This window comes from Magallana gigas, chromosome 2, assembly GCF_963853765.1.
Source record: "Magallana gigas chromosome 2, xbMagGiga1.1, whole genome shotgun sequence".
Lineage (NCBI taxonomy): Eukaryota > Metazoa > Mollusca > Bivalvia > Ostreida > Ostreidae > Magallana > Magallana gigas.
In genome coordinates this window covers 6,574,352-6,589,029 of record NC_088854.1, presented here as the reverse complement: position 1 = coordinate 6,589,029, position 14,678 = coordinate 6,574,352, and the positions used below count along the sequence as shown (strand labels likewise).

At 31.0% G+C, this 14,678-nt stretch overlaps 1 protein-coding gene across 1 annotated transcript; it reads left to right on the top strand.

Moving 5' to 3' along the window:
- Positions 1 to 3,022: 3,022 nt before the first annotated feature.
- On the top strand, positions 3,023 to 14,054 carry LOC136272681 (tetraspanin-9-like). The gene is made up of 7 exons (XM_066074729.1): positions 3,023 to 3,060; positions 5,379 to 5,615; positions 7,393 to 7,473; positions 7,639 to 7,752; positions 7,857 to 8,057; positions 9,683 to 9,766; positions 12,477 to 14,054. Exons 2-7 carry the CDS (start codon positions 5,478 to 5,480, stop codon positions 12,585 to 12,587), a joined length of 729 nt encoding a protein of 242 aa, XP_065930801.1. The 5' UTR covers positions 3,023 to 3,060; positions 5,379 to 5,477; the 3' UTR covers positions 12,588 to 14,054.
- Positions 14,055 to 14,678: the final 624 nt, after the last annotated feature.

Sequence of the window (14,678 nt, the reverse complement as noted above, 5' to 3'; positions counted from 1 at the left end):
GACATCTGGTGTCAGAACAAGTTCTAAAGCCACCATTAGGCAGAGGGTTCTTTAGTTTGGTTCTTACCACCATGTCCTTAAGGTTTCTAGGGCGCTTGAAAGCTGCCATCGGGGGTTTTTTGAAAACCTCAACCATTTTATCATTACTGTTGCATTTAGGCCCCTAAGGACAGGGTGGTAAGTAGTAGTGTACAAACTACTAATCATGTTATTTATTCAAATTATTAGCTATTTCCTTAATCGGTTTTGTTCTTTTGCTTTATTTCACTTCCATTAGTTTTTACATTCATGATTATTTATGTGGTCTTTTACAGGGCCAATCTTCCCTACAAACTTTCACTACGAATTATCTTACTAGTACAACTTAATTAACAGCAACCCCCAATTAGCAAGTTAATTCGTTCGCGTTATCTTTCAGCACTTCTTCACAGACCGTCTGCTGCGTCGGACGGGATTTTTCTTTCTCGGGCTCGAATCCTTAAATATAAAGATGTAGCTGCCACGTGTTGATCCGGTGTTTAAACATTATCTAGTTTTTATATATTATTTAGTTTAGTTTAGTGCTAGTTTTGTAGATGTTTTTCTTCTTTCTTATGTAGTTTTTATTTTGTTGTCCTGAAGAAGGGACGGGTTGTCCCGAAAATTTGACAATATTTTACTTTATTGTTCGTGTCGTTGGTTATTTTTAGTGCTTTTTTATATCTCATCTTATAACCTTGTATCTTTTGATCCGACACTTTAGATAACGAGTGTTGTTGGTTTGCTAGTGCTTCTTATATATATATATATATATATATATATATATATATATATATATATATATATATATATATATATATATATATATATATATATATAACAATTTTCTTTTTACTAACCCCATTCAGCTATGTCAAGTTTCGAAATATAACCTAGATACAGAGCTTTGCTCACAGATTTTGTTCATTCTGAATAGGAATTACCAAGTTTAAAAATCTTCAGTTAAATGTAATTTACTCTTGTGAACAAAACATTGACTCAAACCAAGCAGAATTGTGAGTTTTGTATCTTGCTTATAATTCTACGATTGCCGCTGAAATTTTGATTTATCACTAGAAACGTCTCACTAAACGTTAAATACTTATACAGAAAAATTTAAAGGTGGATATGCTCTAACAATATTTTGTGGCCCCACCTTATACAATGAAACCATACCAACTTTGTTGGTTTTTCAGACACAATTAAATTAAAACGACCTCTTTAAAACAGTTTTAAACATTACTGTTACGAGAATAAATGTATAATCGCTATTTTTAAGAAAACATTACAGCGGAAAATGATCTTAATTTGTAGACATTTGTTAACGTTGATTTTGAATAAAGATGAAAATAAAGGGTGGGCCTTAGTAAAACAGAGCGATATTCCTGTCAATACATTGCAGTCTGAGGCTCATTGAGAGGGGTGGGGTGGGGTGGGGGGCTAGACCTTATCAGAAATTATGACAAGCAAAAAAAAAAGATTTTGAGTATGTCTATGTCTTACTTTGCAAAAAAAAGTCGGGGGGGGGGGGGTCCAACCAGTTCCGACGCCTATGTGCTATTATACATGTAATAGCTCTTTAACATAACACATGACATTTTTCATTCGAGTGTATTCATCTATTAAGCGAGTAAGGTTATAAATAGCTGCAGCTCTGTAGCTGAAAAAATTCGGATGGACGACCTGGGAGCTACAGTTCCTCCCAAAGTAAAAATCTGCAATTTACGGTGCACAAAAATCTGCGCTAGTTTTTGACTGATTAACCTCATTTACACACGAACTCTGTAAAAAGGAATTAGTACCATTAAATTATTCTTCCAATTTTCTACTGATGTCGTCTCTTTACCTGCCTCAGACTTTTCCCGAAACACAGTTCCCGACCTGGGAAAATGAAGTTTGTTAAAATCACGTCGAGATCGAGAGTAGCCATTTTACATGTAAACAAACTGCAACGCTTCACTTCACGGAACTGGTGATGGTGTTTGAAAGAATATCAGAGGCAAGTAAAGTGACGATATCTGTAGTCAAATGTCCAAAGAATTTTTTGGAATTAAACATTCGTACAGAATGTGCTCGGACATAATATTAATAAGTCCAAAACTAGTGCAATTTTTTGTGCTCCATAAATTGCAGTTTTTTACTTTGGGAGGCACTGTAGCTCCCAGGTCGTCTATCCGAATTTCTCAGACCGAGAGCTACAGACCTGCAGCTAGGTTATAAAACGTTGCACGAGTTCACGCCTGGTACATGTAAACAACAATCGTTTATAATGCGGAAAACCAATTAAATTATTGAATGTTTTTAATTTGAGCGCCTTGAGTTACATTTTTTTTCTTTCACATATATGATTATTTAAAAATAAAATACAATAACTAGCTAGTACAATGTAGTTGAAGATGAATACGTACCTATATGTATATTCTCATATATAATTTGATCGTTTTATAAAGTAAGGGGGCAGAACTAAAATAAAGGAAATTGGAAGTTAACAGTGTACCCCAACCAAACATTTAGTTTTATATCTTGCAAAGGATCTTATTTTTGGTAAAAATGGTATTTCATCAGGGAACAATATCAAAGATTAAGTGTAGGAAAAAAAGTGTAAATTTTGGATACAGTTTATTTTATGGTATTCTTTTTTTTCTACCGAGAGACCATATGGCACAATATCCTTTGAACACCCATATAAAGCCATTGATGCTAAGGTAAGCAATGTGGCCTCATGGGCCTCTTGTTTTCATTTTAGCATTCTGCCACTCTATAGCACAGACTCAATCAGAATGAAAGTAAATACAACGTAAAATATTAAAATTTAAAAAAATTATTTGTTGTGTATGGAGAACAAAAAAGTTGGTATTGTTGTTAGAAAAAAAACACAATTTTTTAACGTCTTTATCAATGAATTAAATCTATTTAGACGAAGTCTTCACAACAAGCAAATATTATCAACAGATGCCATAACAAATCCTATTTTAAGATATTTAAATATTACGTCATTTTTATGATCGGAGGTTTGCAGTAAAGGCTCTTTACAATATTGAGGTTAGTAATACAGGATTTTATTTCTTATTTGTTTAGGATGGCACTTAAATGAATTAGAAAAAACAAACAACTTATGATTCCGTAATTAATCATGGCATATCATTTTACTGCATTTCAAATTCTAATAGAAACTTATAAAAAGACCTAACCCCTTAACTTAAATTATTAGTCCAGTTTTATTTGTAATCTAAGGAACTACAGTAATAAATGTCTTGCATAAATAAATATATAGGAATAAACTTTCATATTTTTGATTTACAGATAATAATGAATGCTCTTAACTATTTAAAGTATTTGGTTCATTTTCTTTCATTGCCCTTAATAATGTACATATATTAATTAAAAATAATTCATAAAATGGTTCATCGATCAAATATTTAGTATGAAAGTTATATTTGTTTGAAGACGTTGCTATAGAAGCATACTAGTGTGACACGAGCATTAAACAAAAGAGGTCGTTTAAGGGACGAGCAGTTTGATTTAAATGCCCAAACAAATAGATATTGCATAATATTTTCACAAACCAGGAAGTAATATAATACATAGACTCTGTTTTGTATTGATTACAATTTCATAGTAAAACAATGTCAATTTGCCCTATTATTTGCAAAAATTATATAGTCATAAAAAAATAGCTTTCTGGTGACTCTGTATCATCTCAAAATATGATACCATTTTCTAGGTCGTTGCCAGTAAAACAAATATCAATAAACCTAGAAAAACAAATATTACAGATGATTAAAAGCGAAAAGTGAAAATGTTGAAATCAATTTTCTTTTTGTTTGTTTAAACAGTATGAAATGAAACACACACACACACAAATATATATTAGTGCAATCTGTTGTTCACTTAAAAACAAAACAATATTGTTGAAATTTATCCAAACATCTTATCACAGATATTTGTATTCATTTATGAGAACAACTTCTCATTTTTTAATGAGACGGCTTTATATTTAAAATGTGAATGATATTTGCAATCTTTGAATATCGCTGATGACCCTTCCTTTTCATTTGTACGACTGTTATTTGCAGTGAGATAACAAGATAAATTTTCACGCACAAATTAATTATTTTATAACTCAACATAGTTGCAAACTATTTTCTGATATGTACTAATCACAATGCAAATGATGGTTTTTTTTCTTCTTTAGAAACAAACTGCTTCTGTTAAGTACACTATATTTAAACACAGAGGTATAAAAATAATTGTGGAAGGAATGAATGGGAAAGACATGTGTTTGTTAATGTGAAAGCAAATGCAATTTTCAACAAATATGCTCAACTTTCTAAAGAGATACATAATTATGAAGGAAATTAAGATGGCGTGGGTAAATTATTGTAAAATAAAGAGGAAAAAATTTTAAGTAAGATAATCCTATGCTCTAGTTCATAACATGAAAAATATCTACATAAATATGAATACAAAGTGAAGTAAAAATGATCAAAAACGCATTTTTCTTAAATGTCTGCATTGTATAACACATTTTGACATGCCTAGGCAAATAAACGTTATAAAATTATAAATGTGTCAATTTTATCGTTGAACATTAGTAAATGACGGTAAAAAAGTTTGAGTTTAGAGCTAAAGTTAGTGTGCTATACATAAATAAATATTTATGGTTTTTTTAATTGATAATGATTTAGATTCTGTTATTCTAACCATGGATGCGTGTCTTGGTGGAGTAAACGAGCCATTTACGAATACAGGATTACTTATCATAGGAATGATATTGATGAATTTTAGTCTTACAGTAAGTTCATACATTAACAACAATATTACTTTTGTCAGGTCTTACAACCTGTCACTAAATACATGTATATTAAAGACTGTACTGGATAACTATGCAAGTGCAAAGGTGGCACTGTTATTTTCCAATAATCCTATAGAATATTTATTTTTATAAGAGAAAAGTATTTCCTGCAGTAATTTTATTGAGACAGGTATTATTCTAGAGGAATTGAAGTTCTTATAGGAAGTTCTCTTATCGCTTAGGAAATTCCAAAGATCCCATAAGAAAACTGTTTTCCTTATGGTAAAAATTATTTACCTGTAGGAATTTATTATTCAAAAGTTATTATATACTCTCTTGACAATGACCTATCATTTGGTATGTATGGATTTTTATGAAACTACAGCTTAAGCGAAATGCCACCTTTTCAATGGCATAATTATCCGGCACAGTGTTATTATATAAATATTCCCTTTTTTGTCTTGACAGAGTCCCATTTGTATGATAATTGAATGGATTTATTTGTTTAAATCCTTTAACTCTATTAAAAGTCACATTTCAAACGTGTTTACACTAACTTTTACAGATTACCGGGTTAAGTTTGTTCATTTTTGGAATCCTAGCCTCAGTGGATGTTTCGGAGATAAAAACAGAAAATATTCAGCCCCTCCTCGATGTATTCACAATGGATTCTATCGAAGCAGTCAGCAGGGTCAAAACTCTCTCTATTATTCTCATATTAATCGGAGTAGCTCTTATGGTTGTGGGAATAGGATGGTTTATCATCGGATTACGTTTTCAAGAAAAGTTCACTCAAGTCCAGGTCAGTACATATGTAAATGTTTATGCTTTGTAAGTTCTCAAATACTTTTAAATATGAGAGAAATAAAGAATGAATAAATGAATGAATGAAAGTTTAAATAATATCCTTTTATATCTACTTTTTAATTAAATGAAGAAACGGTACTTTAATCAAAATACTGAAGTACTAGCGGGAGTTGATTTTATCGATTATTATTTATCTTAAAATCATCGATATGTCAATTTGCTTGGCAAGTAGTTTATAATCTGTATTCGAATTACGCACATTTTTATAATATGAATTCTCGGCCTTTACGACAAAAAAGAATTTCGAGAAAACCTCTAATGAATCATGTTGTGTAATATTTAAAAGTAAAATTGATTTCATCAAATTATGTATCGGTATTCGAAATTTTTCGAAAAGTGTATGGATCCAACCATTAATAAACTTTTGTCTTATCAATCAGATGCTTGGCTATCTCCGTTAATCTCCGACAAGTAAGTGATACCAGGTCACGTGATAGCTTGATGATGCGACCTCTAAAAATAGAATGACTGTTTGCTTGTCGGAGATGTGCGGTGACAGTCGATGGTTGAATGAGACTAGATTGAACTCTGGTCGTAGGAATACATACGACTGATAAAAACTTCTAAATTGTTCGTACTATTTAAAATCTGACTATTTCCGAGGTATTTATAAATAAGTTTCCTTTAAAAAATGTTTCAGCGAACATTACATCGAATTTATCGATTATTTTCAAGAACTTAGTCTTGACAGCAGTATTGATTTGTGCTTAGGTCCAAACACTGTTTCAGTTTCGGTTTACCAAAGTAACTGCATAGGAGAGTTGATTAAAATCAACTTCCAAAAAGTAAATTTCCAAATTGAAATTCCAATTTTATCATATTCACTGCATACTTTTTCGCAATTAATGGCTCTTCAAACAGTGAGGTATGACCTGCCTAAAGAATGCCAATAATGATAGATACGTTTTCAGTGAACATAATTGAACTATGGTTTTAAGTAGGATATTTGATTTATAGAGGATACTTCTTAAAACCAGATTTGCATGAAGTTATCTATTTCAAGTTAGGTTTGGTATTAACAATTATTAAATTGAAGCGTTTTAATTTTTTAATTCTATTTTTACAGATTATGTTTTATATAATGTTAAATTTCTAAAGTGTGTTTCACAAATTGAATATCATCTGCTATTTTAATTGGTTTAAATATATTTATTATGATTTTTTTCCTCAGATCTGAAAGAAATAATTTTGATTGGGAATTGTTCAAATTGTAAAAACAATACAGATCATTCGGTAATTTTTCTTCTGTTTTTCAAAAATACATTTTTTTCAATTTTTTAGTATCAAAAATTGTCCTATTAATCTTCCAGAGTAAAAAAAAACCAAATGAAACCCCCCAAAATAGATTTACGACAGTGTTCTATCAGTTGTCGACGATGAAAAGTTGTGTATTGATTATCTTGTTACCAAAATTAATACATTTTGATGTATGTATATTTGTTTGGCGATGAAATATATATATAAAACTTTCTTACAATTTCATTCAAAATAAAAATAGATATTTTCAAAGAATTGAAATTGAAAAAAAAGATGGTACAACTAGATTATTAGTCAATAAGGTTGATGTTAATTGTTTTTAGTTTAGTTTAACTATACTGATGGCACGTGCGCCACATGTAACCGAGGCCAAGTAGATTTTTAATTGCATCTAATAATCTTGTCAGGCATGATAAGAAGAGGGTTATGTTACTGCTTTTTTTTCTTTCTTTCAGAAATACTATGTAATATTAGTTTTGATATTGCTTGCTATGACAATTGCCGTTATAGCTCTGTGGGACCCAATGGAAAGCAAGGTAATTTTTTTAAAGACTTAAAGATGCATCAAACCTAAAAAAAAAAAAGTATCGGTAAATGCTTTAAAAAGCTGAGCACTGATTTAACATCTTATAAAAGATCTTACAGCCATAACTAATATTACAAGTTACAGTTTCTTTATATCCTGAAATTACTCTTTTTAGGTAGAAACATACATGCAAAGCAAAATGGTTGTAGCTTTGAAGGCTCACTTTGTGGAAGACACGACTACAAACAGCAATCCATTATCTAATGCTTGGAATCACATGTTTATGGAGGTAAGTTGAATGGTGTCATTTTGGATTGGTTCAATGTATAACCTATTTTGTTTCGGATACCTTAGCCATATGATAATTGAATTATATCTGTGGGGTTTTCAAAGCTTGACTGTTGTGGAGTTAATGCTGTTGTATCAACTACGAATGATTTCGATGCTACATCCTGGTGTACGACTTTGGGAAGCTGTCAGGCAACTAGTTCCCAAATTCCAAAGACTTGTTGCCTCAATGTAGACAGAAACAGCTATACATCTGCTCCAGCTGGCTGCCATGCAAGCGTTAACAGTGGAACATACAATTTAAAGGTTGTACAATTTTAGTTGTTAATGACTTTAGCTATAAAACTAGTACTGTTCTTCTGAAAGCCAACTATTTTGTATATTTATACTTTCAATAAAGCGAAACGAAAAGGAAAACAAAAAACCAAGAGGACGCTAGGCCATGATTTGCAACAAAAGACGATGTCAAACATTAATTCAGTGCCAAGCTGGCTTTTATACATCTGTTTAATTTTAATCAATTGTGTTCTCTGAACATATATTTTGTACGCCTTTTCTACATATCCCCCGGACCTTACTTATCCCGATATATTATTTTTTACCTCGCAAATATGATTGAACAAAATAGCAGTTTAACATCCTCTAATGATACAATTTCCGCTAAAGATATAACCTCTTTCAAAGTTACATTAAAATGCCAGAATTTTTATTTCAAAAAGGCTTTCATTAGGCATTAATTTATGTAAAATATATATTTATACTTTAAACACACTCAATTCAAAGTGTCTTATGTGTTTACATCACATAATTTAAAGTACTTTTTTTCGATAAAATTTAGTAGTTTCACAACTTATAAAACTTGACAACAATTTTTCAACTTCTGTGACCCTCTAGCACTAAGCAAAATCAAAATTCAAATAAAAACATTTTCTGCCAATTTAGGCATTCTATGAACATTTTCTTTATCATAGATTACAAACATTTCAACATGAAACGATAACTAAACTTTATTGAAATCCGAGACATAGGATGTGCAAAGCTCTGCCTGATTTTTTGCTTGGATAGTCTCTTAAACCTTCATTTATTTCCTTTAATAATCTACCTTATAAACTTTTATTAATCAACCAGAAATAAACAAGACCATGCAAAAATGACTTTTCCTGAACTTGTTCAAAAAGGTACATACATAGTTGTATCATTAATAGCTTAATTTGCATATTTGTGTTTTATTTTGAAATTTTATCAATACTGCAATGATTGGTAGTACTGCATCGATAAAGTTAAATCATGAATGATCAGAATTCTTCATATCATTCACTTTACATGTAATCCTTATAGGCTATTGTATCAATATTTAAAGTTACTACTTTGACTAACTTTGAAAAAAATTATGATTTCAAAAGATAGAATTGTTTTGATAATTAGTATTTGCATGCCCCTATGTTCATTTCCTCTGTCACAAGTAGCTAAAATGTTTTAAGATAGACTTTTCGATCGGTTTCAACCTTGGTTTTTTAATTATTTTACATATATGAGGTTTAATATAATAGGCACATGCTTATTAGAATCATGACTTATATCTGCATACAAAGGTCCTAATTTGGGTAATAGTTACCATGGAAACGGGCGTCCTTCTACTTTTGGCATGAATGTCGTTCAAATTTTAACCTGAATCGAAATTTTAACAACTATTTTAAAAAATAACCATAATTTTATTACTAATTTGCTGGTAAATTTCGCTTCAACATAACATTCAAAAAACAAATTTTACTGCTCGTATATATCATGAAAAGAAAATCTTGTCCAATATTCGGCTAAAGTGGCAGACCGGTATAACTGGTTTATAGGTGAAAAAATATTACGACTTGCTGGCTTCAACATTTTGATTGATCACTATCACTATTTTTATTTTTGTGTTGACGTATTTTCAGGGATGTTACGCTGTAATTAAAGAAAAGCTGCTGCGTTACTCATCAAGAATAATTGGTTTTGTCTCAACAACTATAGTTTTAGAGGTAGAATGATTTTTGTATTTTTTCAGTAACTATTTAATATGTTTATTTGTGTAAGATTTTGAAGTTATATTCTATCAACATAATTCATGTAGATATAGTTTCATATAATACAAAAACAAATATTTTATTGGTAAAAACACCAAAAGGCACTGACATAACCAAATGAAACTGATAGCGTATAGTTTGGATATACTCACAACATCAACGCCTTTTTCCTAAATTGCACACAAAGGAATTAAGTGCCCTTCAACAAGGTCTATATATTCAAAACCAGTTGTTTCAACAGTGTCATTAAATCTATCACCAGGGTCATTTACCCATCAAAAGGTTCAAATAAATGCCTATTATCAGGGTCTCAATACGCATAACCAGCGTTATTCTAGGTTTCACCGAGGCCTGTTAACCTATCACCAGGGTCAGTATACTCGTCATCAGGGTCTTATTACCTATCATCATGATCATCACCAGGCTCTCAATATCTACATCTGTCACCAGGATCAATATGGCCGTCACCGTGGTACATATTATTGGGGACTGTTTACCCATTACTAAGTTAAGTTTACCAATGACCAGGGTCTCAATACATATCAGCAGGGTTAGTTTACCAATTACCAGGGTCAGTATACGTACCAACAGGGTCTATTTGCTCAATACCATGATCTCTATAACCGTCCCTCGGGTTAGTATATCAATCACCAAGTCTGGTATACCAATAACCAGGGTCAGTATACGCTATACAAGGGTCTGTAAACTTGTCATCATGGTCAGTTAACCCATTACCAGAGGATGGTTACCTATCTCCAGAGTCTTAATACCTATCACCTGGGTCGGTGTTCGGTATCACCAGGTTCTGTACACACATACTCAGTGTCATTATACCGATCAATGGGGTCTGTACACCTTTACCAGGGTCTGAATACACATTATCAGGGTCAAAATACTTATCACGAGGGTCTCGATAGATATTTCCAGGGTCAGTATACCCACCAACAGGCTTGATAATCCCTTTACAAGGGTATGTGTGCCAATCACTAGGATCTATGTCAACATCACTTTGGTTAGTATAAACACCACAAAAATAGGTATATCCATCTTAAAGATTTGTATACACATATTCAGGGTCAATTAAAATATCACCAGGGTCTATGTGCCCATTCTCAGGGTCAGTATACCAATCACTAGGGTCTGAATACCTAAAATGAATCAGCAGGGTCTGTTTTCCCGACACCGGGGGCTAGTATATAAATCAGGGTCTGTAAACCTTAAATCAGATTCGGTATACATATCACCATTGTTTTACTCTGGTGATACGTATACTGAGCCTGGTGATAGGCATAACCTACACCGACCCTATTGATAGATATTCAAGCCCTTGTAATAGATATACTGACCATAGAGGTGAATATACATACCCTGGTGACGAGTATACTAACCTTGATGACAGGAAATTAGGCCCTGATGATAGGTTATCAAACCGTGTTGATACGAACAGTACCGATCAGACCCAACCTAACACCAGAGTAAACCCAAAATTAATCCCGGGTTTACAGTACTTTCGGGGTTTACTTCGGGTTTACTCGGGGTTACTATTTGAAAATACGTGTCCACTTGGGTTTTACTTTGGGTGTACTCGCGGTTTGCTTTTTGTGTCCTCTTTTAACATTGAAATGCAAAGTAAAAGTCTTTTATCTGATTATCTTATCTTCTTTCTTGGTTTACTCTGGGTTTACTAGGTGTTTACTCTGGGTCAGCTCTACTCAACCTGGAGTCGTGGACAGATTCACCATTATGCACAGATACCTTATATCGGACAACTTTAGTTTAAAATATATTAATAGATAAATACTAATAAATATATAAATGTACATTACCTATATTTTTTTATCGCTGACAGATTGGTAGTCTTATTTATTAATCTGTGAAACGGGGACGTTGCTTCAGAATGAGGGGTTTGGGTAAACTGTTTTTAAAAGAGGCTTGTTTTAGACAGAGTAAAAAAATTACAGTGAAATTTGATCTAAAAAGAAAAATGATACGGCGCACTACAATTCTCTCCCCGTGTTAAAAAAATATACTTTGGTGTGAGTACACGGTGAAGGGTTGACATTAAACAAAATAGATAATGTAAAAATTTCAAAAATGTTTAATTACAGCCATAAACTGCATACGAATTAAATTGTCAAAAGACGAACAAGTTTGTAAATGTTTCCATCATATGCAACAAGAACAAAAATTAATCACATTATCAATTTAATAGATAATCATCGCTCCTCTAAATATTACAAATTACATCGATAAATGGGAAACAAACCAAGACTTTTTATATATATATATATATATATATATATATATATATATATATATATATATATATATATATATATATATATAAACTGCAAAAAATAAAAAATTAGGTGGATCCATGTTCTAAATAGGAGGTATACATACTGTGGGAATTCTTGTTTTAAAATATTAGGAAGTTCAGATATGATTTTTTAAAAGATTTTGTAATTTACATAAGGGTCAAACTACTAGTTTTAACAGAAAAAAAACATCAAATTTACCAAATCCGTATCTACTGAGTAGAGACCCATTTTTAAATGTAGAACTATTTAGTAATCGCCTTACAGTTGTAAATATAAAAAGAGTAATTTAGTTTAAGATACATTTACAAAAAAGCATTTGATATCATAATTTATTATATTTCCAGATAATAGCTGTGATTTTGGCGTTGTCGTTCCTTGTTTGTAATGAACTACGTGAGAGATCTCGGCTAGCTACTATTAGTCCGGGGACATTACCTTCGGTTGAAGCCAACTAAAGAGAAACAAGTCAGTTGAATGACGTTAAGGATGATGCTGTAAACTTTTGTTGTACCAAGATTACTAATTGTACATTATATGTGCACAATTATTTGTTAAGAAGACAGAAAAGAAGTAGATCAGAATTAGGAAAAGCTGGCTTGCGCACAGTTAAAAAATTCAATTCATCTTTATCAATTCACTATTTAATTGTGTTTGTTTACAAAGACTGGATTGAATGAGTTACATGTATGTTAGAATTTCATACGATGTTTGTAAATATTCACAGATTTTTCAATTCCACACGGAATCTACTTTGATTTACATACTAGTATTATCTTTACAATGAACATATTAAAACTACTCACAAATCAGAAAATCAAAAAAACATATTCCCAGCGTGTCAAATTATATAAAAATATATAAAAATTCTCGATTTCAAAACATTGTCAGTTAATATTTCTGACTAGAATTTGAAAATGTTTCATAACAATATATGTCTTATTTTAACTCATTTATATTGTTTAGAACTTGAAAGTGTTCAGTTGTTCACGCTTTCTAAAAGTAAATTAATTTGTTTTTAAAAATTGTGTATACCTATCTCTTCTATCATAGATGTGATAAAGAGTAGGATTCCCTTCTGACTTTGACAAACTCGTATGTATTCCATTGAAAATTTTCTCTGTTTCACATGAATCTCGATATTAAATGATACAATCATGTTAGTTTTTAAATCGATGATGGACAGTTATCTTAGACAAAAGCGCATGTATTTTTTCATTCCTACAAGAGTGATTCATTATGTTTTGCTTTTATTGCTCTTTTTTGTGCATTTGAATGTTTATCAATGTTTAATAAAAAACGTAATAAAAAAACTAAAAAGAGTAAAAATGTAATAAAAAATAAAAACTGTACTTTGATAAATCAATCCAAAATACGAATATTTCCTCTTAAACATTTTCCAAGTAACACATAAAACAAGAACGACAACCCGCAAATAGTTTCATATTCTAAAAAGATAAGGCATAAAATATAAGACTCAATCAATTTATGGTCTCTTTTAATTTATGACAATAACAGAGACGCTTATAAATAAATGATACTTTGTATATAACCCCGCATAAATATATGTCAACGAACCTATAAACTTAAACATTAAGCAATAAAAGTATTTAATTAATTAGTTCCATCAATCAAAGTATAGAATTTGTCTATCTAAAAGAAAATTTCCAATCCAAGGAATATAAAAAAGTTGTAGGAAGTATATTTAGGTTCCTCGTCACACCTGAATCGATTAGAATGTTTTTTGAAATATGATTTCACAAAGCAATACCAGCTTTCAATAATATATATGTGTGTGTGTGTGGGTGGATGGGTGTGTGTGTGTGTGTTTTATTCAGTGAAATGGGAAAAAAAATGTTTTGACGGGAAACAGGTATTTTAGAGCTTAAAATTGGTCTCAATTGATGTGTAATATAATTATCATTAAATACATGCAAATGGTATGTCAATTGTCAATCTTTTAATTAAAGCAAATGTTTTGGAAAATCAAAATTGTTATTCATTTAATATTTTTTTAATCTTGGATAAAATCTAAAGAAAAAAAATATTCATACAGAATACTTATCAAACAATGATATTTTACAAAGAAATTAAAAAAAAAAATGCGAAATAATAAAACTGTAATTGATCAAATAAGCCGATTGTGATTGAAATCAAAGTGCGGAAGATCTGATGGGAGTTTAGCTATATTGCATGTAGAATTACGCACATTTTTTCTTATACCGGTATGAATTTTGGAGTTTTTCAGACTAGAATTCCGATAAACGCCTTATAAATCATGTCGAGGAATTATTTCTACGCTTAATATAGTTTCATATTCCGAATGCATCCGACTACAAAATTATCTGAATTCTTCGTACTTTTACAAATATGCTATATTCAAAGTATTTATAAATTTTCCTTGAAAAACAATGCTTCTGAATACATTACATCGACTTTATCTTTTATTTTTAATTACAAAGTCTTGTCAGAGGTTATTATTTGTGCTTAGGTCCAAACACTGTTTTATTACCGGTTTCCCAGATTAACTGCATAGGAGAGTTGATTTA